This window comes from Lepidochelys olivacea, assembly GCF_965140295.1.
Source record: "Lepidochelys olivacea isolate rLepOli2 genome assembly, chromosome: 21".
In the NCBI taxonomy this organism is placed as follows: domain Eukaryota; kingdom Metazoa; phylum Chordata; order Testudines; family Cheloniidae; genus Lepidochelys; species Lepidochelys olivacea.
In genome coordinates this window covers 6,845,045-6,870,376 of record NC_140431.1, presented here as the reverse complement: position 1 = coordinate 6,870,376, position 25,332 = coordinate 6,845,045, and the positions used below count along the sequence as shown (strand labels likewise).

Below are 25,332 nucleotides of genomic sequence, written 5' to 3'. Positions count from 1 at the left end.
CTTGTGTTATGGTTTGTGAAGCCAAGGTTAATGTTAGCAGTTAGAGAGGGGAGAGATGTAGGAGTCCAACAGTGTTATTAAACTGGAGAGAAGACCCTACAAAAAGACCAGAGTACCCTAGATTGTGTCCACTGGAGCACTACCGCTAGAATATTCTTCCCTCCCCTTGGTCACGAAGTGAGACGCTGCATCAAGTTGATCTTCCACTTCAGAAACTAGATCTGCTGCCCGGCCCTACCCAGCCTTCCCCAAAGCCGCTCTTGTTGGCAGGTCCTCCGATCTACTCAGACCCTCCACTGCACAAAGGCTCCAACAGCACAGGACAGAGTGAACCTGCCGTTAGTACAAGGCCAGGAGAGGCCACTCAATGAGGCCCAGAGGAAAGAGGTCTTTGTACTTGTACGAAATAGTTCTTGGACTTCTCCGAAGAAAAAAGTTTCATGTGGAAAAGCTTTTCTAGTCTGTACCTGAGGCTCTGGTATGTGACAGCTTCAAGAGGCAGTTCAGTGATTTTGCGCTCTGTTGGCATGCCCCATAGCAGCTAAATTGTACCATCAGCAAATGCCTATCATCTTTATCAACACTATGCCCAACCAAGTGAACCAGAAGGTACAGTACATGCTTGCAGGTTTGCAATTGCAGAATTGCCTATTGTTAAGATAAACAGCCTACAGGGCTTTGTTTATTATTAACTGTACAAAGTCCCTGCTCTGTTTGTACCCGTCTCCCTTATTAGGGGAGAACATGGACTCCCTGGGTGGTTGTGACCAGCAATGCTAGAACCATGCTGCACAGAGCCAGAGGCCAGAAATAAAAAAAGTGTTGCTTAAAGACAGAAGCAGATGAAGCACTTGGTAGAGGTCATCTGATAGGAAGGAGGAAGAGCCGATGCTTACAAGAAGCTCACGCCTAGCCCAGAAAGCTGGATTTTAAGCTTCTAGCAAATAAGTTCAGAAGGAAGCAAGCTTACCAGAAATTCCCTTCTTTTAGTGGAAACTGGCATTTCCTCCTTTATAAGCTATAAAGTGGTTTCTCTTTTGGAGTGCCAAGCTGGCTAGGTGTGTCACTGTTTGGACTCTAGTTTCTGTATTGCTTGTTTACCAGCCATCAGATAAGCAATAATGATTTCAGTAGCTTGGAAAGTTTCTGGGAATCATTTGCCATTATCTAGCCCTGCTGCGGCCCTTAGTCTAACCCTGGTTAGAAGGTCAGGCAGCAGTTGGCCTGCATCAGCACTGCAGGCCCTTTGAATGGCAAGGACATGATACAGGCACCCTGCTGCTAGGGAGGGATCTAAGCCTTGGAGTACTTTGGCAGGATCATAAAAGTTAGATCTCATCTCCCGCCCACCTCAGGGATTTGCTAGTAGCCAATAATCCTCCATTGCTGAGCAAACTGGCCAACCACACTCCGCTTCAGAACATCCTCCTACATTGCATGGCCAGAGGAAGCAATGAGCAGTTTAGGGGATAGCTCCCATGGCTGCAGAAGTAGAAGGCTATTGTGGTGAGCCAACAGGTCTCAAATCTTATCTTAGTGCAGCCTTACCAAGAACCAGGCGTGTGTGACTGATCCCACAAATGCTCAGAAATGGTCAGAGCCCTGCCCAAACGCATTGGAGGTTAGCAAACGGTTGACCCAGAGGAGATTAAGAGACATTCTGCCTTCCCAGTGTTTAAGTGGCCACGGGTCAAATATGGTACCATGCACTGCCCCATCCATTAAGGAATGAAGCCATGCTCGGTGCAAGAACCCTTGGTCTTGTTCATACATTTGCTGCAATCCAGGAGATTTAGTAGCTTTTACACAGACTGCATTCACCTTTAAAAATGCAACTGGGGTTTGTCAGCCTCACTCACCTGAACATTGCCCTTTCCATCAAGCAGAATGTTTTCCAGCTTCAGGTCTCGATGAACAATGCCATTCTAGAGGGGGCAGAAGAGAAAGGGGAGTTGGTGTCTGGCCTGAGAAAGGGAGGGTTAATCACAGCAGGGAAGTTACCGAAGTTCACAGACACAACCTGTATTTGAGATATGCAGGCAGCAGGTGGACAGGTTGTGTTTATATCTGAGCTGGTGAAAAGCTCAAACAAGACAGGAATTCCTGGTAATGGAGAAGAGATGAAACGTGTGTGTCTGTGTATTCAACTAAACTGCTTCCCATAATGGGGTGCCAAAATGAAGGGCCTTGACTTCAAGTCAGAGGTGCTTTTTTGCATTAGGCTGAAGTATAATTCTTCTGGGTGACAGGTGGCACCCCACCACTGGGCCAGGAACAAGTAGATAAAAGCTGGGCCTTTCAGCACTTCCATTCGCTTGGAAGTACCTCATCTAGATTAGCTGTACGGATATTTCCCATTGATTCCACCCACGTTCTGGTGCTTGGCTATGTACCTGTATAGTTTACTAACAACTGCCAGGGTTGTCCGAATTATTGATCGCCGACAACCCACATTGAAATAAATTTTTCCAGGACATCTCTGAAGAGGACCACGAACTGGGTGCAAAACTTGGAGAATCTTGGCATCTACATATTGTAGCAGATAAACTGCCTAGCTCAAGCGGCCCAATTGTCCAGTAACCTGTTCTTAAGCTGGTGTGAAATTTGTGATGGAATGCGGTTGCCCATGGTTGTAAACAAGCAAGAACCTGCAACTCCAGGTCTTCTGGGCGTGAGGAGGTACAAGCATTGGGATGGTTCAAACAAGGTCTTTCACCAGGTGTCCCTGCATGCTATTTCCCCACATGAACTTGAAGCATAAGTCACACTATGAAAAGTGAAATTTGAACTGGGCTATTTTAGCTTTTACTTTATGACTTGTGACACAGCTCTGGGTGTTTCCCTTACCCTGGGGTTGGGCTGGAATTAATACACTGACTGACCTAGTTAGAAAGGCACAGCACTTTAGCATTAAGACATGCCAGTGCTAGGCACCCTTGTCTCCCCAAGGGAAGCTTGCAATTCCCTTCCAAACCCAGGAGGTAGGCACCAGCACAGGGCTCGCCCTGCATGCTCCCTGTCTGGAGGGTGCAGGGAGTCAAGGATTCGATGAACAGGTCTTTTTTGGAGAGTGTGGGTGGGGGAAAAAGATGTTGGTTTGGACTCGGCTACAACACAACGTGACGTGCAGGAGAGTGAGCTTATCAGCCAGCCAGGTGATATTCTTTATCAAGGTTGCACTCCTCCGGATAGGCGGTTTTATCTAGTTAGGAGTTTGACCAACGTACCCCTTCAGTCTATGCTGCTGTATCATCATATCCTCCTCCACCCCACCAGAAAGACTAACACTCATGGGTAAGGGTCTGGTTGGAGACCGTGGCGGTGGCCAAGTATCACCTTTTGCCTCGAGTAGGCCATGGAGAGGCCCCACACCCTCCTGCCGCCCAGACTCAGGGCAGCGATGCTCACTTGCCTTGTGACAGTAGTAGACCGCAGACACGACCTGTCTGAAGAAGTGTCGTGCCTCCTGTTCAGTCAGCCTCTGCCGCTCGCTGATGTAGTCGTACAGGTCTCCCTTGCTGGCATACTCCATCACAATGACGATCTTGCTATTGTTTTCAAACACTAGATGGGACCAAAAAAAAAAGGGGGGGGGGGAGGATGGGGGGGGTCAGGAGATGCCACAGAGCATTCATGTATGCTCAGGAGTTAGCGTGCCTTCAAACATGGAGGAGTCCAGTTGGCATCTTCTTTCAACTGGCATCCTGGTCTCTGTCCACTAGTCTGATTTTTTTTTAAAAAAAAAAGTTACCCACCCCATTTCTGCAGTCTCTGATTTGAGCCAAAAAGGTAACATCTAGACTCCACTGCTTTAGCACAAGTGCCCGTTCAATTGCTGGGGGTACAACCAGACTGTTGCTCAGCAGACTGGGGATGTCAAGGACACACTAGGTAGCTGCTATATTGATCTGCTACCACAGACCATGTGAGAAAGGATTCCAAGCTGACAAAGATGGCATGTGGTTCCTAATAGCCCTGACAAGGAAAACTGCAATGGTTCCAGTTTGGGTGTAGACCACTACACCCTCAGACTCCATTTTACAAAGCCAGATTTAGCCAAGAAATGTAGGATTTTCTTCTGCTATTTTCAGAAGTGGTATTTTGGGATTCTGAGAATGGAGGCCAGGATCAGAATGACTCAGTCAATACAAACATTCAGCGTAATGTACGCCACCAGTCCTCTTGCTGTGTTTAGAGGAGAAACCTTGAGATACCTCACACAATTTCTGAAAGGGTGTGATACAGACATCATCATGTAGTTTAATAGCAGACATGAAAAAGCTATAAAAATTCCACAGAGCCAGCTGACAGAGATATTAAATATAAGTTCATAAGAATCAAGGAAGTAGGAGGTGTTCAAATGATACTAGACCAGTCTGATTGGAGACTTGCTCTGGGTGGGTTTGACTGCAACTAGAATTTGAGAGCAAATTTTCACCCAAGTTCAGCACTCGTTAAGAATGGTGCCTGGAGACCACAACACTGGAGATCAAAGTCCTCTGTCCATAAGACAGCATGGGCAGCAGCACAAGCTTCCTCACCACCCTGCCAGAGGCCAACCAAGCCTTGGATGGGGAAAGGAGAACTCTAGTAGAGAGTAGCTCGGTATTCCTACTAGGAGAACTACTGCAGTGCTTTGCAATGCTGGTACTGGGCCATTGAGACCTGGAGTTGGTGGCAGTAGATCACTCAACAGCTACCTGAGCTGGAATTCAAATGCAGGACCTAGAAAGGAAAGGTCCTCTGGGCTATCCAGTCCATGCTTTTGCTGAAAGCAGCATTTCAGGTCTCTAGCTTTCTGACTACATGCAGTTGTGGGGCAGGCAGACTAAAAAGGCTTCTGAAGCTCTCAAGCCTTTGTTCTCTGCATGGTTCAGAATGGAGGGGAGGGGAAAGAGGCTATTTTTAGAGCAGATATTCCCCTCCTACCACCTGACTGCCTCATTTTGTACACAAAACAAGGATGAAATCCAAGAGCTGATCAGCAGAAGCCTGAGAGCCTAACTGCACTCTATTCTGGCAGCTGCTGAGTCACCCACACATGCCCCAGGCATAAGCAATAAGCGAGTAGCTTCCGTCTGCTTGTTTTGCAATATTTTCCCATTTTTAGAGGGGAACTGCAAAGTCTTGGGTGTCCCTAACAGGGAAAGTGGCTTGCTTAAATTTTAGCTTTGCCTCGTTTCCCCCCCGCCCTGAAGGGATTCTATAATCTAATGCCTGGTTACCAGTAACCTTTAAAGCACCTCCCAACTCCCCACCCCAGCTAGCTTTCACAGGCAATTTAAGTCTGCATCAGAGACAGCCAAGTTACATCACACTGAGGGATGCTGCAACATGATGCAGTTAGCAACTGGATACAGGATCTTGCATCCATACAGGATATTGTATTGGGTAGATGAATTCCAGGGGGTAGTATTTAGAGTTGCAGCTACGCTCATCCCAGAGTGTCTCTCTCCCAAGTTTGCAGGTTGCTCAGAGCAGCTCAGTGACAGAAGCCAGTTTTGTGGTGCAGAGGGGTATTGTTGCATGTTAAGGCCCAGGGAAGATCTTTTCAATAGATGTTGCACTTGGCAGGATGCAGACACAGCAAAAGTCAGTCTGACCACATGCCGTTAGCCAGCTCTGCAGATTCCCTAGGAACGTGTCAACTGCACGAAGTGCAGCAAGCGGTGAAGGGCTAGTTGGCAGTGAGACACAAAGCATAAATTAGATGCTTAAAGGAAGGTTACTTCCTTGCAGACCAGTTTAAGTTATGGATGGAGTGAAAGCCTCAGTTGTGTGTCCCCATCTATCCACATTAGCCAAGCCTACCTTCATGGATACCAATGATGTGGGGGTGGTTGAGGGACGACATTATCTCAATCTCTCTCCGGATGTGGACAAGATCCTGCTCATCCTTAATTTTGTCTTTCCGGATTGACTTGATCGCAACCTGTAAATGAGAACAGAAATAAAGGAAGGATTAACGCTGGAGCCTATGGGGTTCCTTCAGAGTGTTTCTCACTGAAACAAGAGATAGGAGACTCACCAGTTACTGGGTGCATGGGATTGGAGTAACCAGACTCGTACAATGGCAGATGAAACCTCAGCTCATATATTTATTTGCATGGGGGTAGCCTCTAGAGACAGGAGCTGGAAGCTTATTGTTCTAGGCATTGTACTTAGAACATGAGAGCCCCTGCCCTGAAAAGCTTGCTGCCTAAATAGACAAAGGAAGTGGTGTCCCCATTTTAGAGACGGGGAATGGAAGCAGAGATTTGGGTGACTTGCCCAGGGTCTCACAAGGAGTCTGTGACAGAGCAGGGAATTGAACCCAGGAGTCCTCGCCCAGTGCTTTAACGGGACCATCCTTCACATTTTGTGACTCAGCCTTACTGAGGAGGTAGTTCAATAGTTTAGGCTCTGTCTTGGCAAGTTCTTTTGTTGGGTGCTCGTTACAAATGGTCATCTTCCTTTGAATCCCATGCCTCACACCTCTAGGGGAGTGATCTGGGTGAATGCTCCCCTTCATACAATCCAGTCAGAACTGCTCCAGATTTCTAGTTCACTGCAGTGTGATTTGGGGAAAGGCCCTTGTCTCCCTGAAAAGCTGTTCCTTTCTCTACTTCCCACTAGCCAGAAAGCCACGCATGCTGCTAGTTCTGTCACCCCAACCAGAAACCATGAACCCCACTTTCCTGCAAGGTAGCAAGGGGCCAATCTGTTAGTTACATTACATGAACAGTGTCCGACACCATTGCTTGCCTGTACATACAGCCAGGGAATGGAATGTGACCTCTACACATGACTTGAAGATAAACAACATCTTGGTTTGGTGCAGATGTCAAACAGGTTTCTTGTTTGTTTCAGAGGAACAGATTACTTGGATTTGATGAGAGAAAGTTTGGCACTCAAGGAGCCATCAGCAAGTTCCTGCTAGTGTTCCCCACGTGACAGAGGCACAAGCAGTAAGCATGGGACTTCCCTGAAATGGGACCAGTTGGCTGGCATGCTGAAAATACAAACTGCCAGCAGCAGCCAGAGTTTGCTCAGATTTCTTCATTATGAATGCTCCTCTACAAGGCAAGAGAGAGTGGAGGAGAAAGAAAAGTAAGTGCTGGAGAATGGATGCCTCCTAATCCTCTTTCAAAGGGACTGGAGAGAAACAATATACTCCTTGGGTTGAATTTACAACTGAATCCGGCAGAACCTCTTTTCTTCTCTCAGACAAGAATGCGGAACAGCGTTAATCCTGTAAAAGGATCCTAGATGATACAAAGTGCCAGGTCTCCCAGCAACAAGAAAGGGGGGGGGGGGGGAGCTTTGCCTTGCACCCCAGGGTCAGTGCAGGGCTAGAGTCCCTTTTTCATTAAAGAGAAATCTTCCCACAGGTGATCTGCTGGCATTATTGAATGCCAGATGCTCAACCTGATGCCTCCCTGGCATTCTTCCTCCGCCCCAGCCTGCCAGAGTAGTGCCCCACTGCCTAGACTCTTCCCAAGTCAGGTTTGACGTGGCTCCTTGCCTTGAACATGCTGCGGATTGGGAAGTTACAGTAACTAGGCGCATGCATTCCAGCTAGCTGCTCCTCACGCACACTGGGGTCACAAGAGGTACCACACACTTTGCATCGCTGCTATTCCTGTTATGTCACCATCTCTTTCGTCTGCAAAGCGTGTCCCGGTGCTGTCAGAGCAACATCTCCCAAAATAAACCGACAGTTGAGCTAAGCCAGTCACATCACAAATAACGAATTGTTGACTGCTAGAGCACCAAGCTTTAGATTGCCACGTCGGTCCCTTTGTGCGAGGGATCGTTTGGACAGACGGAGAGAGGAGAGGTCTGATTCTCCCACATGCCAAAGCATCTCCCTGCTCTCTACATAGGGTCTCACTTAGACCTAGTCAAGCACTAGCATGTGGGTCAGCAGCAGGTCAGAGATGGACACTTGACTTCCATATGCGAGAGGGGAAGTTGTGCTGGCCCAGTTAGAGGCTTTAAACCCAAGCGTTACTAAGGGCCATAACAAACCCCAGCCAGAGAGGATGTGAAAACTCAAGTCCAAGACTTGTTATCCAACAATACAGAAGGCATGTACTCAAGAGTGACATGAGCACTGGACACTCATTCAATGGCCTCTCTGCTCCGTTCATGGGTTAAAGATTAACCCTTTCTGTCCCACTCCATTATCTGGGGTGTGCACAACTGCTTGAAAGCCTTTATGTAACAAGCTAGCCTGCCTGCCCCCCCCCCCGCAAGTCCCTACTGTGAGTCACTTGCTGGCCATTCACCTCCTCAGAGCCATGTGGCTGGAATGCCTGGCATCTAGCCTGGCTTGATGATCTTTAGGACACAGAGCCACTTGCTGCATCAGCAGCTTTTGTGCCTGCTGACTGAAGAGTGATTGCATTGCACACATCTTTGGTCTCAAAGCAAGAGCCTATTATTGCCTAGCAGACAGATGCTGAATGGCTCCAACCAAACCTCTGAAAATGGCGGCATCTTAAGGCTTCTGATGCAGTTGGGTATACAAACTTGTGTAAGCCAATATTCCTGCAGCATCAAGTGGCATTAGCCCATCAAGCTTACAGTAAACAGCTAACAGCAATTGTCTCTTTCCCACCCCTACCCCCCCATCCTGCTCACCTCCCAACTTTGAAAGACTCTGGTTTGGATAGGCTAGTGCTTTGGTTTCCAGCTCAGCACCTTAAGAGTTCTTCCCAGCAAGGAGAAGCCATGGTCTGTGCTCCAATCTCGTGCAATAAAAATGTAGCTGCCCATTATTATACAAGACTGTTTGTCTAGTAGTCGAGCTCCAGCAACTAGCTTATTGCTGGCTTGAAGTCATGCTACTCAGCTTCCCTTACTCCTGCCCCATCACAGGTACAGCACGGGCAACACCAGTGCCAACTCCCAGCTTTGAGTTGGCAGTAAAGTAGTTCACTCTTCACAGTCTGCTCATGCCCCACTCTGGTGGGGCTGTTAAGGAGGTAGACACCTGTGCCACTGGGGGCCGACCATGAACACTAGACAGCCAGCTCTGTCTGCCTCAAGCTTCAGGCCACCTAAATAACAGAGCATGCATGTCTAGAACATCCTGTGGGGCACACAAGAGCCTCAAAGTCTGTTGTGGACTTCGCATTACCAGGCACTCTGCTGGTCATTGCCACTTGGTGATCTGAAAGCAAGTTCTGAATCAGGAGGGTTTAAATTATGCTGGGGGGGGGCAAGGGGGATGGGCAGAAAGAGCAGAGTATTTCAAGGAGGTGACAAACAGTGCATTACTAAGCCACAAGCCCATCATCAGGTGCTTTTAAAGCTGTTCCAGGTTGTGCACACAGTATCATTCCTGGTGAATTATAGATTCCATCCCATTGTGGAGAAGTCCAGTGTTGTCTTGTTACTAAAGATCAAAAGGGAGGTTTTTGCTATTTTTAAATTGTTCCAGGTGCCCTTTCCCCTTCACATAGCCCTGGCCCATGAGTATCTGTCAGACATTGCAGGCAAGTACCATAGAAACTCAAGCCTCTTGTTTGGCTTGGCTGAAACCCAAGCACTAAAAGCAAGTCTCTCCCCCAGCCTACGGGCAGGTGCTGCAGAGCAAACAGGTGCAGAAGGCAGGGTGACTGCTCAGCCCCTGAGCTGCATTTCCATTGGGAGTTTCATTTCAAAACAAGGGCAAGAGCCAATCACGCTCTCAGCATCCCAGTTACTTCGGAAGGAAAGCTTCCAAGTGGTCAGGAAGGACACCCACAATGAAAAATGTTTTAACCTGTTCTTCCATCTTAACAGCAGGGCATGAGAACCCTGCAGCCAAAGAAACGTTTATAGCAGAAAATTAACGTTTCACACAAAAATGTCACCATTTCCATGCAGTCTGCGAACTTCAACAGAAATCCACACTCCCGACAGCTCCACAATTAAACAAGACGGCAAGTTCTGCTTTGATTGGTCTGAGTCTAGGTAGGAGGACTAGAGATAGGAGAAAGAACAGCCAATTAGGCTAGCCAACTGGGGTGTGTGTGTGTGTGTGTGACTGTGTTTAGTTAAACCAACAGAGGCAGCTTCTGCCTAGCCAGATATGAGAGAGAGAGCGCGCGCGGGCTGAAATACCATGGGTACTGTGACTCTTGCTAACAGGGTTAGCATCGCTCACAGTCCTTGAAAAGACTAACCAAATGAAGTTATTTGCTCTTACTCCTTATTTAGGAAGCGGAAGCCACTAAAAATGAACAAATATTAACCCATTTTACTGCCAAATGGAGTTAGGAAGAGAACATAAGAGGGCTTTGTGATGCAGGCACTTGCTTCTAGGTGAATAGTTCTACATATGAACTGGCCAAGTCACTTACACCTAGGGATTGTTTGGTGGCCTGCATATGCTATTTCTATTACGGTAGCACTAGGAGGCCAGGACCTCATTATCCTAGGCAGTGTACAAACATGAACTCTTGCCCCAAAGAGCTTAATTCCAAGTATTAGATTAGACGAGCCCAATGACATCTCATTTTGGGTACTCAAAGAAATCCAGTGGTAAGTGGGCTACGGAGGCTGAACCAACCCTTCTTCTCCAGCTCCCAACCAAAGGGATCCTTCCAGGTCAAGATGTGGGAGACTGAACTGCCAGAGTCCTGGTTATGCAGCAGATTAGGAGACTCCAGAGTCATCGGATAGGCCATTTCTTTTGCCAGCATTACACCTACTTAAGTCAGCCAAGAACTACTTCATGTTACGTAAGGAAAGGAAAACCATACATTTAGAATTCTAGCAAGTCAGAGCACAATTGTTTTTCTTTACATGCCATTCTGGCACATTAGTAATTGAATCTCACACCCACCCACGCCTTCTCCTCAGGACTTGAACACTGATGCTTTGCCAGGCCAGTTGAGTTATTGAAGTTGTGTCTTGATGTTTACCCACATAAGAGGGGATCACGTGGGTTTGTGTGTATGAATCTGTCTTCCATGGATCACCTCTCGCACCTTAGTGACTCAAAGCAGGGAGCAAGTGTCTAGGTTTGCCTTTTAGACTTTTGCAGAGGCTCCTTGGGGGGGTTAGGTCCACTCACAGTTTGTAGCTGATCCATTTTGTGTCAGTATTTCCCTCCCCAAAAAGACCTCTCAAGATAGGATGTTGGCCTCCAACCACAGGGAAATTTACAATACATTCTCCCATTTTAGACAGATTGCATAGCTGGTCTGTATTGCTTCACCACCACCAAGTCCAATACGTGTGTGTTTTCACACACAGTTTTTGGAGAGGCTTGAAACTTAAAAACTTGTAGTTGGCTTGAGAGAGGCAGAAACACCATAAAGTTGAACTAACCTTTCAGTGAAAGCAGACACTCTTGGAGTCGGGGTGAGGAGACAATCTAGAGGCGTAGAGCTGCTTGCATGCTGCACCACTTACACTTTATATGTTTCATAGTAACCAAAACTCAGGGGGAAGAGACTCGAGTGTGATGTTTGTTCTCCACTACTCGATATGTACTATGACAGGATACGTACAAACCCCTTTTCAGGAGCAAATCTGACTTTGATGGTCAAGTGTGCAACAGGAAGCTGTGACCTCCTCTACCGCCCCCCCCCCGCCCTCCAATGAGCCACTCAATAGTGCTCCAGGAGGTAGTAAAATAATGCAACTGCTGGACCAAGTTCTCTGAACAACAGATCTTGCCAAACCCTCACACATTACACCTCTCAGAAAGCGTTTATACAGGGATGCATGTCATCTGTTGGCAAGCCTAACCATTTACATGCCTGTGATGAGCACCAACTAGTTTTACAGCGTGCAGTATCAAAAGCTTTAGTGTAAAGCCAGAATCTGCCCCTTCCACCTCCTGCACAGTTCCAATAACTTCAGTCAAGTTACTCCTGCTTTATACCAGGGTAGGCAAGATCAGAATCAGGCAGGCCCTTATGAGAGGGGAGAGAGCTTGGAATCCCTGTTGATTGGACAATAGGCTCCCTGAAACCTAGCCAAAGAGAGGTGGCCTTTTTGCATTTCAAATTAGCACAGGCCATGAAGGCAGACCAGTGCCAGGCAATTCATGTCAGATCAATTATAGCAACTACAGTAAATACAGCAGACTAGTCTGGCTTGTCCTTCCCTTTCAAGAGGAAATAAATTCCCTGGCAGAAGCGTTCTTTATTGCACAACACAGCCTCCTACTTCACAAACAACAACAAGGTGCTGTTCATTTCATGCATCCGATGAAGTGAGCTGTAGCTCACGAAAGCTCATGCTCAAATAAATTGGTTAGTCTCTAAGGTGCCACAAGTCCTCCTTTTCTTTTTGCGAATACAGACTAACACGGCTGTTACTCTGAAACCTGTTCATTTTATAATCTCATCACACAGAGAAGGCCCCCAGCCCAGGAACATTTAAAGGGATTTTCTGTGACCATCTCACCTACTCCACCTACAGAGCCACTTAGAAAACATCTTGTCGTTTACACCCATCCAAGTATAGTTTGCACCAGGAAGCAGAGCCTAATCGTTTTTACTCTCCCGCATCAAGGAGAATTACTCACCCTGTGCAAGTAGATTTTGCAAGGCTGCTCTACCAGGTCTTGTCTAGACAAGTGGCAGAGCCAGTAACCTCATTTAATTTGTTCCATATAAGATTAACTTTTCAGTTCTTTTTTGCCTTACTTTTATTACCACCACCTCCATGGTCTAAGGTTTCATTACAGCAACGCTCCCCCCTCCCCCCCTCCCTTGAATTACATTCTGGTAAATAGTCACCTACTAGCACCCAGCAACTGGTTATTCCCCCACTTCCATTAATAGCGTAGCCTTGAACCTGCAGAGCCGCAGGCAGCTTGGCTCAGCCCACGCCTAGCTCTGCCCTGCGCACACCCCGCGCAGCTCAGCATCGCGCACCAACGCGCAAACGGGACAGGACCAAAATCGGGGGGTTACTGCAGCCGCAGGCACAAGGGGAGCGGCAGCTGCATCCCGGAACAAGCCGCGCGATAAAGGCAGGCAGCGCCGGTGCCCTGTGTAAACGCATCAAGCCAGAGAGAGAGCGAGCGAGCGCACATAGGGTGACCAGATGTCCCGATTTTATAGGGACAGTCCCGATTTTGGGGCTTTTTTCTTATATAGGCTCCTTTTATCCCCCACCCGCTGTCCTGATTGTTCACACTTGCTGTCTGGTCACCCTAGGAGAGCGTTAAACCAAACAGGTTTCAGGGCAGCAGCCCTGTTAGTCTGTATTTGCATAAGGAGAAGGAGGACTTGTGGCACCTTAGAGAGGAGCCAATTTATCGGGGCATCCGCTTTCCTGAGCCACAGCTCAGTTACATCCGACGCAGTGAGCTGTCGCTCAGGAAAGCGGATGCCCCGATAAATTGGCTCCTCTCTAAGGTGCCACAAGTCCTCCTTCTCCTTAAGCCGAACAGGCGCAAGAGGAGCCCCCGAGGGCTGGAGGGAGAGGCCGCTCTCCGCGCACGGGGCAGCGGGCAGGCTGGGGACCCCGGGGATGGCACCGTCCCTTCGGAGCAGCCCTGGGCTGGGGGTCTCCCCTGCGGGGCAGCGGCCAGAAGCAGGGAAGCGGGGCTGGGCTGCAGGGGGCAAGCAGAGGTGCCCGCGGCAGGCCAGGGCGCGGCGCCCGGGGCCACTCACCAGCTTGCCGGAGCGCTCCCTCGCCTTCTTCACCTTGCCGTAGGTGCCTTTGCCCAGCGTCTCCAGGAACTCGTAGCGGTGCCGCAGGTTGTGTTTGTGGTGGTGCCGCTTCACCGCCTGCTTCTTCATCGGCGGCTTGGGGGGCTGGATGCGCCCCTCGGCCAGCGAGGGGGCCAGCAGCGCCTCGGCCGGGGCCGGGGCCGGGGCCAGAGCCATGGCCGGGGCGCAGCGCAGCGCCGCAATCTCCAGCCCAGGTGAGGGCGCAAGGCAGCGACCCTCTGCCGGCCGCGGCGCCCCGGGGCCGATAAATGCTACAAACCTGCCCGGTCCGGGCCCGCCCCCCGCCTGCGAGTGGCCGCCCCGGGGCACGTGACGGGCTCTTTGCGAAAGGTGAGCTGGGGAGAGGGACAGAGATGGGCTGGGACAGGCAGAAAGAGACGGGCCGTGGGTGCTGGAACTAGGGCTGCTGCTGCGCCCCCCCGCGACTTGCTGTAGTAATAACAAACACCACACCGGGTTGCCATCACCATCAGCACCCCCCCCCCCACTGTAAAAATGATTCCAGCACCGCTGGGAGGAGAGGCAGAAAGACAGGCAGGTACCGGAAAAGAGACAGACACAGAAATATAGACAAACAGATGGAGAGGGAGACGCGCAGAAAGGTACTGGAGGGGAGACAGAAATGGAGAGGCAGACTTTAGGATGAACGCTGGCGGGAGACTGGCAGAGGCACTCATGGCTTGTCTACAGGCAGACTTGTGCTGGTTTAAATCAAGGCGTGATGTTCGGGGGGGTGCAAAAGGCTGTGTGGACATGCTCATTTCAGTTTGAAACAGGCTTGTATCGATTTAAAGTCTATTTTAATAGGAACCACGTTTAAGGTAAACTGAAGTGAACCCCTCTAAAACCAAGTTTCAGAGTAACAGCCGTGTTAGTCTGTATCCGCAAAAAGAAAAGGAGGACTTGTGGCACCTTAGAGACTAACCAATTTATTTGAGCATGAGCTTTCCTGAGCTACAGGATGAAGCGAGCTGTAGCTCACGAAAGCTTATGCTCAAATTGGTTAGTCTCTAAGGTGCCACAAGTCCTCCTCTGAAACCAAAAGCAGCTCACTCACACAGGGGGTTGCACGAATTTTAACTGTAAACTAGTTTACCTAAATAGGTGCAAATTTCTGCATAGACAAGGCCACAGAAATACAGACACACACACAGAGTTACACACAAATATCCCAAAAGACACAGGCACAATGGGATACACAGCTATATGGAGAGATGTCCATGCAACCATAGACAGAGATGTACCCACAGAGGCACAGTGTGTGTCAGAAACAGATGCATGCATAGTGGATCTGGGTTTCTCTCTTTAAAAAAGAGACAGAACAAATAGTTATTGAAGAAAAATACCTCCTGCGTGAGCACTCTATGTGCATTGATGTAATAATTGTGTTTATGGTGTGAAACATTGCTTTGCTTTGCTTTAATAGAATCATAGGCTCTGTGGATTGAATAAATGCTGCTTATGTATGCTTACTGTGGGGGTGGGTGGGGAAAGGCGTGCTGTACATTTACATCAAACTCTCATTTGCAAAACTGTTACGTGCCGTTCTATTTCATTGTGCTCTACACTGCCCTTCACCGCGGTCTGTTTGCCCCTATGGTAATTCTTTGCTTTCAAATATCAAAAGAATGTCTGTATTTCAAAAGCAGACAAAACAAAAGCTTTCGCCTGGGTTTGGCATGTGTGTGGACATCATCGTATTGATTGGGGGGAAAAAAGAGAGATAACTACAGCATTACTCATCCATACAATCAGACCTGGATTTCCCCAGAACTTCAAAAGGCTAAGGGCAGCATGACAAGATGAAACATAACAGGGTCTTATGTGAATACACACAAGGAAAGATGAAACCTGGAGCTAAAGCTTGATTCAAAGACTGTTCACTTCAGTGGATCAGGCCCTTATAGAATCACAAGACTAAGTGTAGGTTTCAGAGTAGCAGCCCTGTTAGGCTGTATTCGCAAAAAGAACAGGAGGACTTGTGGCACTTTAGAGACTAACCAATTTATTTGAGCATAAGCTTTCGTGAGCTACAGCTCACTTCATCGGATGTATGGTGTGTATGGTAACACCCATTGTTTCATGTTCTCTATGTATATAAATCTCCCCACTGTGTGCATCCGATGAACTGAGCTGTAGCTCACGAAAGCTTATGCTCAAATAAATTGGTTAGTCTCTAAGGTGTCACAAGTCTTCCTGCTCTTTTTAAGACTAACTGTTGTAACTCAGGCCCAGGGCCTCAAAGGTATTGAGGTGCCTTGGAGTGACACACCTCCATATCTTTGTAGATCTAGACCTCAGATATGTTTCTTAGTTTTGTTCTTGTTGCAAAGTGCTTGGATATTCCTGGAAGAAGGGCTCTGTATTAGTGCATCATCAGATCAAGATTATTTTTGATTGGATTCCCGCTGACTTCCATGAGCTTTGGATCAGGTGCCTAGATGCTAGAAATAGTTGAGTGATAGAGGACCTGGCCCTGCTAAATGGCAAACACCCTCATTTTCTATTGGTCTTAGGGTAAGTGGAACTTACAATTCTTCAACAGACATTAAGGGACTCTTGGAAGATCATGCCCACAAAAACAATGAAAAGTCTGAGCCTGCATTCCTTGTACACTCAAAAACCTCCCCCCAAAGTCAATGGTAGTTTGAGATTTATAAGCAATGCAGGGGTGGACCTGTAACATGTGAAATTGAAATTACCCCACTGGCACAATCATCTATATCTATCTATCTATCATTCAGATTTTATGTTACAATCAGGGGTGACACCCAGGAGTTCAGCTACGCCTTTTGAGAGGTTTCTTTTGTGCCAATAAGTTCTTTTATTGCAGCAGCATTGCTATAACAAATTATTTACTGTGCAATAACAGCAGCTGCATTTCAGTCTTAAACCAGCCAGCAGGTCACATAGGCAAGATAAATAAGGTGTAGATGAGATTAAATAAACAGCTGTAATTTCAGTGGCAAAATAAACATACAAGATCCTGCTAAAGGCAACTCTGAGATACTGCTGAATAGTTGAAAGGGGAGAAAACAGACTTCTCATTGCAGTAAAAATAAGCAAAGAAATTTCATTTTCTTGAGCTCAAATCCACTATGTTTTAGACCATTCTGGGCCTGATTCTTCTTTTACCATAGGTGCTAGAAATAGGGGTGCTGGGGCTGCTGCAGCACCCCCTGACTTGAAGTGGTTTCCATTCTATACAGGGTTTACAGTTTGGTTCAATGGGTCTCAGCTCCCCCGCCCTACAAAAATTGTCTTTCATGGGTGTAAATCCATTGCCACCAGTGGGTTTACTCCTGATTTAGACCTCAATCCAGGAAAGCACATAAGCACATACTTAAAATCAAACACGTTCTTAAGTCTCCCATTGATTTATAGAGATGCTTTCCTGCATTAGGGGCCTTTGACTGGGGTGAGAGCTGAATTATTTTCTGTAGTTGTGTGTTGTAACTGGTGTGACAGGGTTGCATTGGGTATGATCTGGTACCCAGTTGGCTCAAGATACATGATTTCTTTATGGAAATATCCAAGTATACAGAACCAAACCCAGTGTAAGGATCCTTCATTGTAATCATTAGGATCACTAAAAGAAAAGGAGTACTTGTGGCACCTTAGAGACTAACAAATTCATTTGAACATAAGCTTTCGTGAGCTACAGCTCACTTCATCGGATGCATTCAGGTGTAGCTCACAAAAGCTTATATTCAAATAAATTGGTTCGTCTCTAAGGTGCCACAAGTCCTCCTTTTCTTTTTGCGAATACAGACTAATATGGCTGCTACTCTGAAACCTGTCATTAGGATCACTGTAGCTTTAAAATTTCCCCCGTTGCAACATCCTAGTGTACATAGGCCTCCCATGGCTGCAGCTGTTTTTAACATTGTGGGCTGAATTCTCTACAGGCATAACGCCATTAAAGTCAACAGGGAAGCTGGCATGGAATTTGGCTCTGTATCAATTAAACCTGCTCAGAGCTAGTCTAATCAGGGATGCAACCCCATGCGCTGACTGCCAGAGCTGGGACAGGATGACAGGGGACGGATCACTCAATAATTGCCCTTTTCTGTTCATTCCCTCTGAAGCATCTGGCAGCGGCCACTGTCAGAAGACAGGATACTAGGCTAGATGGGCCATTGGTCTGCCCTAATATGGCCATTCTTACCTTCTTATGCTCTAATCAACATGATGTTTTGGGATGTTTTGGGATCCTTACGAACACTAGGGCTCCTGATTTTGCTAACACTGGTGTGACGGCGTGACATTTTTAGACATGTCCCCGGTTTGACCTTTTCTGCCACTGAGGTCAATAGCAACAGGTTGGGCCCTATTTCTAGATTCATACAAGAATGAACTTCCTGTATCAGACATGTTCATAGAATCACGAGCTCCATCTTGGAAAAAGGCAGAGTTCTGCTAGGTATTTAAATGCCAAGGAGGGTCATTTAGTTTATAATTGCCTCTAATTAGCACTCCTGCCAACTGGCAACATTCTTTACCTGCAGCTGAGCAGTATTCAGACAGGTGTGAAATTCATTCTTGCCTTTGAAAACACCAAAGAAACTAACATTGCTCTGATCCTTTCAACTGAGTGCCCCATTGATCAGCATAAGAGAGGGGCAAACACATTAGCACCAATAGGAAAAGGCTATGGAAAGTAATTTATGACCTATCAAGCCTAATGATCAGTACAATGGTCACCGAATTCCACTGTAGCAGTCCATGAGATACTCTGATTAATCCACAGGGCCCCATTCTGTTCATCCACTCACCTGGAGCTAGAAATTTTTTTTGACGGACAAGTAAGTATTTTTAATTTTTTTTTCAATGCCATCCTGATAAGGGCTGGACAAATAGATTTTGTGCCCTGGCTAGTCACTTTTCATAATGCTTTTGCAATATTGGCTTGGCTTAATATAGAACATCAATTTGACATTGATGTACGTACAAACTGAGCTTCTGCCAAGCTTATTCATAAATAGTAGTATGGAGTAAGTCACTATGCATTGTAAATAAGAACAGCTGAATCTGGCTCCCTGTTAGACATATCTGCAGAGATAAGCAGACCTGTTGTAGTCAACGATTATGTTGTTTTGTTGTTCATCCTTCGATTTCGAAGATGACAATGACATCACTGATTGGTTTGGTTTCTGTGAACACAAATGATGCAGAATTGGTAGAAGCATACATATTGTCTTGTTGCATTGTTGGACAATGTGGCTGAAAAAACATATTCGCTTCTATGAGCAGTTCTACACGTGGACAGTTTGATAAATGGAAGTGCACAGAGAAGTAAAAGGAGCAAAGCAAAACTGCAGTTAATGCTTATCGGTCTCTTGCTTTTTCTGTATACTGTGTACAGGGTAGCAGTGTTCTCTAGTGATTAGAACAAAGGATGGGGAGGCAGGATTCCTGGGTTGTGTTGCTTGCTCTGCCACTGACTGCCTGTGTGAATTTGAGCAAGTCTCTTAACCCCTTTGGGCCTGGATAAATGAAAAGTAATTATTCACTTATAAAGGCAGAATGATACAGAAGGACAGGAAAAAAGCCACCTTAAAGTATATGGTAACTTATATATAAAGGTGATGGTCATCTTAGAATTGCCAAGAGAGACAAGGTGGGAGAAGAGGCTACACTGTGTAGCTGGAAAGCTTGTCTCTTTCACTATCAGAAGTTGGTCCAATAAAAGATATTACCTCATCCATCTTGTTTCGCTAATATCCTGGGACTAATATGGCTAGCAACACTGCCAACATAAGATAGATAAGATGGATGCTTTAAACTCACAAGACTTAGGACATTATATAGTTAAGGCAGAAGCAGTGTTCTCCATTGGATGCATTCTGTCTGAGTATTTCAGCCAATACAGTGTGCAAGACCCCCCACTGTTCTACAACTTCCAAATTGCAGCTGATAAGAAGCACAGACAAGGGCTTGAGATAAGGACGGAGTGGTAGCTATTACCCTACATTTCCCTGCTTTTGTGAGTTTGAAGTAGATCCTTAGGGTTTTGTTTTCCCCTCAGATACATGCAAATGGCTTCTTTAATGCAGAGTTAATGGGAGTTATGCGTGCGTGTCAACAAAAACGAGTTACCCACCCATGCTGCCAGAGGAGAATATAAACCTTAAATGTAGCTTTCTGTCTGAGGTCCATCTACTATATCTACTTAATGGGTCCGTCTCATCAGATCAAATGGAAGAAGCAACATGTTGCATGTCACAGTCGATGTGTAATAGCAAATGATGGATGTTGAATCATTTTGTCTGCTAGCTGTTGAGAAAGACGGTAGCTCACTGCCATGACTCAGGGACTGAATTCTGCGTGCTCTTAAGGCCTAGTCTACACACAGGTTTTGTACCAGTATAACAGTGTCATTTAGGGGTGCGATTTTTGACTGAAATAGTTATACCAGTACAACCATGAATGTGGATGCAATTATACTGGTATACAAGTGCCCTATACTCCTATAGGTTATTCCTCTTCCCCTACAGGAATAAACGACACTAGTACACGTCCTTTTATGCTGGGGTAACTGTATCCACACTAGCAGGGCTGTACAGTGTTAACTGCCCTGGTTGGTAGTTAATACAGTGCAACTTTTGCCTATAGAACTTATTCTGGGTTTCCTCTAGAAGCTGGCTTCTTCCTAAAAGCAGAGGGATGCCTTTAAAGAAGTGTGTTGTGTTTGTATATAAATAAGCTTTGTCTAGCGACAATAAGGAGGGACTTTTACCAGTGAAAAGGGCATCCTGCCAAACAGCCATCTGACTGCCTGGTGCAGATTTGATTCAGAACAACATGCAGGGTCTGATTTTAAAATCTGGCATCTGGTAAACGTGGTCTCTCCTATTTGCAGGTTCAAACAAGGACATGTAGGCAGCGAGCTTCCTGATTTATTAAACACAGGTTGGTAGCTTGACAAGTACACCATCTCATTTGGGTCTGCAAATAAAGGCACATGCAGAATTATGCCTGCTATTATTTGGAGGCACAAAGAAAGTAGTTGAACTAATGCTGTTCCTAAAATCAGGCCTCTCTATCTATGTATCTATCCATTCATCCATCCGCTTCATCCTATAACAAAGCAGGAGTTTAATGGTGATAGACCTTTTTAGTTCATGACCCACAAAATGGGCAAAAACTTGTCCTGTGACCCATTATATCGCACAATCCTTTGCAGTTGAAAGGGATTATGGGATTTGGGTCTCAGGAATAGTATAGCCCCATAATAAAGAACAGCACAGTACACTATAGAGAAAATTCTGGCCTATTTAAATGGAATCATTCTTAAATGTAATTGTCTTTGTTAGATCTCAAGTATATTTCCTCCAAAATGCCTCAGATAATTACTAATCCATTTTCAGATGACTATGGACAATAATTTTCCATGCTAAGTTTGTGGTACACAAGAATTCTGAAAATCTCATGGATAGATGGTGTAACCAATGAAGAAGTGGTGATTATGGGAACTCAGCAAACACTAGTAGTCATATATCTTATCAAAGGAAAGATTCGGATTGGCAAGGTGCATTTTTTGGGGGTCTGCAGGTGATGCATGCGTACAGGCACTGGAAGGGAAAGTTGGTGGCAGAACAACAAGGCAGAAAAAAAAAAAAATCATGGATGATGGACCAAAAGGACTATTCGTCTACAGAGAGAGTAACAGAGGATGGTACTGAATGGGCTACCATTGTTGCAACCCTTCCATAACAGAGATGCCACATAAGAAGAAGTTGGGTTTGGTAGAAATGTTGGTAAGAAAGCAACTGAAACCCAGATCATTTTGTGTGTGTTTAACTGATTTCCAAATCAAAGATGACTGCAATAATCTAAGGCTCACAGTCAGCAAAGTATTTAAGCGCCTGCTTAAGGTGCACTGTTGAATTGGAGCCTAAATCATTTCCTGCTTTTCCCTGCGTCCCATCCCTGAAATGTCCATTTGAAGTGGCAGTGACAACCACCTCTGTGAATTGCGAAAGGGAGGAAAAGTCACTGCACTTGCCTCCCCTCAACAATGAACGGCTGTATTCTGCCTTCCGTTACCCTCCCTGGGGCTTCAGGAATCTAACTGGGGCAGAAGTGATCCTTTTTGTAAATGGAAATGCCAAAAGGGCCTGAGCTGAGGTGGCCTTTCTAGGGTGTAGCAGGAAGGATCAATGAGACATGACAATGATTTCTTACATCCTGATGCGTGTTGCTCACTGGGCTGGTGCAGCATGTGATCTCAATCAAGTACCTCCTTGAGGTCCTTTTAAGCAGCTCAGTTTGCTCTCCTTGTAATTTAAGGAGGGCCTACTGCATCTGGATGGAATGACACATGATGTTAGTCATGCTTAGGGCCCCTTGACCACCCTGATGCAAGGCTAGCCTTGGTTGCACTGTATATATTTTACAGGCCTGTGAGCTGTTGTAAGGCTGCAGTGATCTGCCACGTTAGATGGGGGTTCTGTTTACTGTACTCAGAATGATGTTTCCGTGTCTGTTCCTTCTGCAGTCTGGCTCTGTAGATCTGAAGAGCTTCCTTTCGCAGGAGCAAAATCGTTGGCAGCATTCCTGTCTTTTGTGGCAACCAGGCATGGCTACAGCTATGGAAAGTGAGCGGCTAATGCTGCAGTTATATAAAATAAATCTTCAAAGAGTCAGTGTCTGCATCCCATTAGGGATGGCTTGCAGTGGCAGAGCAGGGTAGAAGATACTCCATCTGGCACCATCTGCTTAAGTGGCTTTGTATATGCCACAAGCAGAATGAAATCAAAGGAACAAACCAGCTCCTTCAAACAGAGCCTTTGATTGTAATTACCAGTTGCAACACTGTTGTCCTCAGACTGGGTTACAGCATGATTAAAATCTGGGGCCTAACTATATCTCTGATACCAAATTTCACAGCCAGCCTATTTCTCACAAGGAGCAGAAGCAGGGACCTGTAGCTGAAAATCCCCAGTCGACGGCAGGAAGAGTCAAAACCCAAACTTGAACTGGGCCCATATTTTGCAGATGATCCCGGTGTTTACAGTAGAGCTGGACCAAAAGTTCAGATCGGCGCAACCCTGAAATCTGAGGTGTATGAAATCTAGATCCAAATTTTGTGGACTGAGTCCTTGTCTGGCAATAAAACTCAAACCCAGTGCTGAGGGGGCTTGTTTGTTTGTTTGTTTGTTTTTTAGCTGAGGAACATGTTGCACAGCTCTATGCATTATGCCATACGCATACAATGAACGCACACAACTGCATGTACACACGTACAGAAAAATGGTTCCGTATCTCTGTGCACCCCTATGCGTGCACACACACGCAGGCATGCTGAGGGTAAAGTTTATGAACACAGATTTTCACATGCATGCGCGCGTGCTCACACACACAGAGGTGGTGCAGTGTTATCTCTGCATCAAGTCCCAGGCCCCCCGCGTCATACTTCACAGACAGAGTCAAACTATTTTTGGAAGACAGTTGGTTTCATTGTTACATTTCATCCAGAGCAGCAGCCCCCAGCACACGCTGCAAAGGTAAGTAACCCTGCCACATTTGGTAATTATGATCAAAGGGCCCGTTCTAAGGAGCTGGTTTGATCACTAGCCTAGACCTCCTGGCTTACATTTTGCCTTGTCCCCCTAGGCATAATAGGATCCATCAAGTATTAATTTCAAAGGTGGAAGCCCTCTCCGAATTGGCTGTTGGGGAACACTCAGCATGCTGCTTGTGTCTTGGAACAGGAAACCCCACAACCCTCCAATCCCCAAAGCTCTTGGGCAGGAATCTGCAGATTTACCATAGAGCCTTTCTGCGTGGTCACGCCTGCACTAGGACCAGCTGCACAGATGCAATGGATAGCAAAAATTGGCCTGTAGGCTCGCACCCATCTCCACGAGGGGCTCAAATCTGCAAGGTGCTGAGCACACAACGCAGTGACATCTCTCGGCACTTTGCAAGGTTGGGTCCTAGGTCACAAACAGGGGAAGTCTGTGCTGGGAAGACCTAGGCACAGAAAGCAGAGCCCCGATCTTTAACTTCCTCTGGAGGACAGGCCAGCAGAGACAGGCAAAACAGAGATGAGTTTGATACCCCTCCTGCACAGGGGTAGGCGTAGCACCCTACCCCTTCAGCATTGTGGTAGGATTCCAGTGTGGGCCGTAGTGTTGCCGGCTGGACATCACAGAATGACTGATACGAGCATCATTGAGGATCGGTCTCCACTGGAGCTGGCGGTGTAATTTCCAGCTCACACCTGACCAAGCTAGCGTGCTAAACATAGGATTGCAGGTGTAGGCGGTCGGACTCATTATACAATCCCACCCGGACCTAGGTACCTACTTGGGGTGGCGAGAGGGTACCACAGCATTGCTATTTGTAGCATGCTAACTTGATCAAGGCATGGCTACCTGAGCTGGAAATTACAGTACCACTGTAGCTAGCTGAAAAAAAGAAAAGGAGGACTTGTGGCACCTTAGAGACCAACCAATTTATGTGAGCGTGAGCTTTCGTGAGCTGCAGCTCACTTCCTCGGATGCAGCTAGCTGGAGGCTGCAGTGGGCCTTGACCCTTCAGCAGTAAAGTGGGAAAACCAAATCCTTGGCGAAGCTGCTTTAGGCTGAGGCTAAGAGCTGGGGTGCCCTCTGCTGTTCAGAGAGAGTTCTGGCGTCACAAGAAAGGGAACAAAAGCGGTATTGCCAACCTCCAATGTTCAACAAGCCGGAGTCAGGCCCTGAAAACTCATAAGTTTGGCTTGAAAATAATGAGATTTTGTTTAAAAAAAATAATAAAAATTTGGATTCTTGTGATTTGCCTTTTGGTTTTGGAGCCTGGAGGCTGCACTCCGGTCACATTTCAAGCTTTCCTCTGTACCCAGGAGGGCTAGAAACTCACTTTTTGTTTCCAAAGAAAGCAGAGATTCTTGGGTGACCTCTTAGTTCTAGCAGCTGGGGCTGTAGGAAAAACAGTAAAAACTGTGACACTTATGATGAGCTCCTAAGAGTTGCCAACAGTGCAAAAGCACCAGCAAGAAATAATCATGGGACATTGTTTGCAAGTAGGGTGACCACATGTCCCAATTTTATAGGGACAGTCCTGATATTTGGGGCTTTGTCTTATATAGAAGCCTATTACTCCCCACCCTGTCCTGATTTTTCACACTTGCTCTCTGGTCACCCTATTTACAAAGCAGGGGGTCAGGGTGGGTAGAGAATTCTGTCCGATAACCAGTAAATTCCAGTGTCACCCCCCACCGTAGTCACCTGCCAGGTAGCCTCAGTGGGGAGCATCCAGGGACAATCCTGCCCTGTCCCCCAACCTCTGCTGAAGTGGATGGAAGTCCTTGAGCACAGTGCAGCTAGTGTGAAGTGGAGGAGGTATCCTGGTCTCTGCCCCCATAAACCACACAGCTCCTGGAAGCTCCCTTTGCTCAGCCATAGAAAGCTATTTGGGGATTAGCAGGTCCATAACTAGGTGGATCCACCTCTCACTGGATCAGGTAGAGTGGTTCTTATTTTATCCAGCCTTCCTACCTTCTCACCTCCTCCCCTGACATCTGTATCCCGCGGGGGCATGTGCTTCATTCAGGAGTAGAACAAAATCAGGACACAATATACAGGTTAATGCTGGACTCAGTTTTATTTAGGGCCCAGTCCTGTTCCCACTAGAGTCAAGGAAAGCATAGCCTTTGACT

At 46.8% G+C, this 25,332-nt stretch overlaps 1 protein-coding gene across 2 annotated transcripts in view; it reads right to left on the bottom strand.

Moving 5' to 3' along the window:
- The window catches only part of NUAK2 (NUAK family kinase 2), a 37,804-nt gene that overhangs the window by 4,168 nt on the left and 8,304 nt on the right, over nucleotides 1-25,332 (bottom strand). The window contains exons 1-4 of one of the 2 annotated variants that reach the window (XM_084611519.1): nucleotides 13,608-14,014; nucleotides 5,812-5,932; nucleotides 3,413-3,564; nucleotides 1,860-1,925 (exon numbers count right to left, since the gene is read on the bottom strand). In XM_084611519.1, the coding sequence (XP_084467645.1) occupies nucleotides 1,860-1,925; nucleotides 3,413-3,564; nucleotides 5,812-5,932; nucleotides 13,608-13,823 (555 nt within the window). In that variant the 5' untranslated portion in view covers nucleotides 13,824-14,014. Of the gene's footprint in view, nucleotides 1-1,859; nucleotides 1,926-3,412; nucleotides 3,565-5,811; nucleotides 5,933-13,607; nucleotides 14,015-25,332 lie in introns of those variants that run through there. The other variant, XM_084611520.1, reaches the window with a different exon arrangement.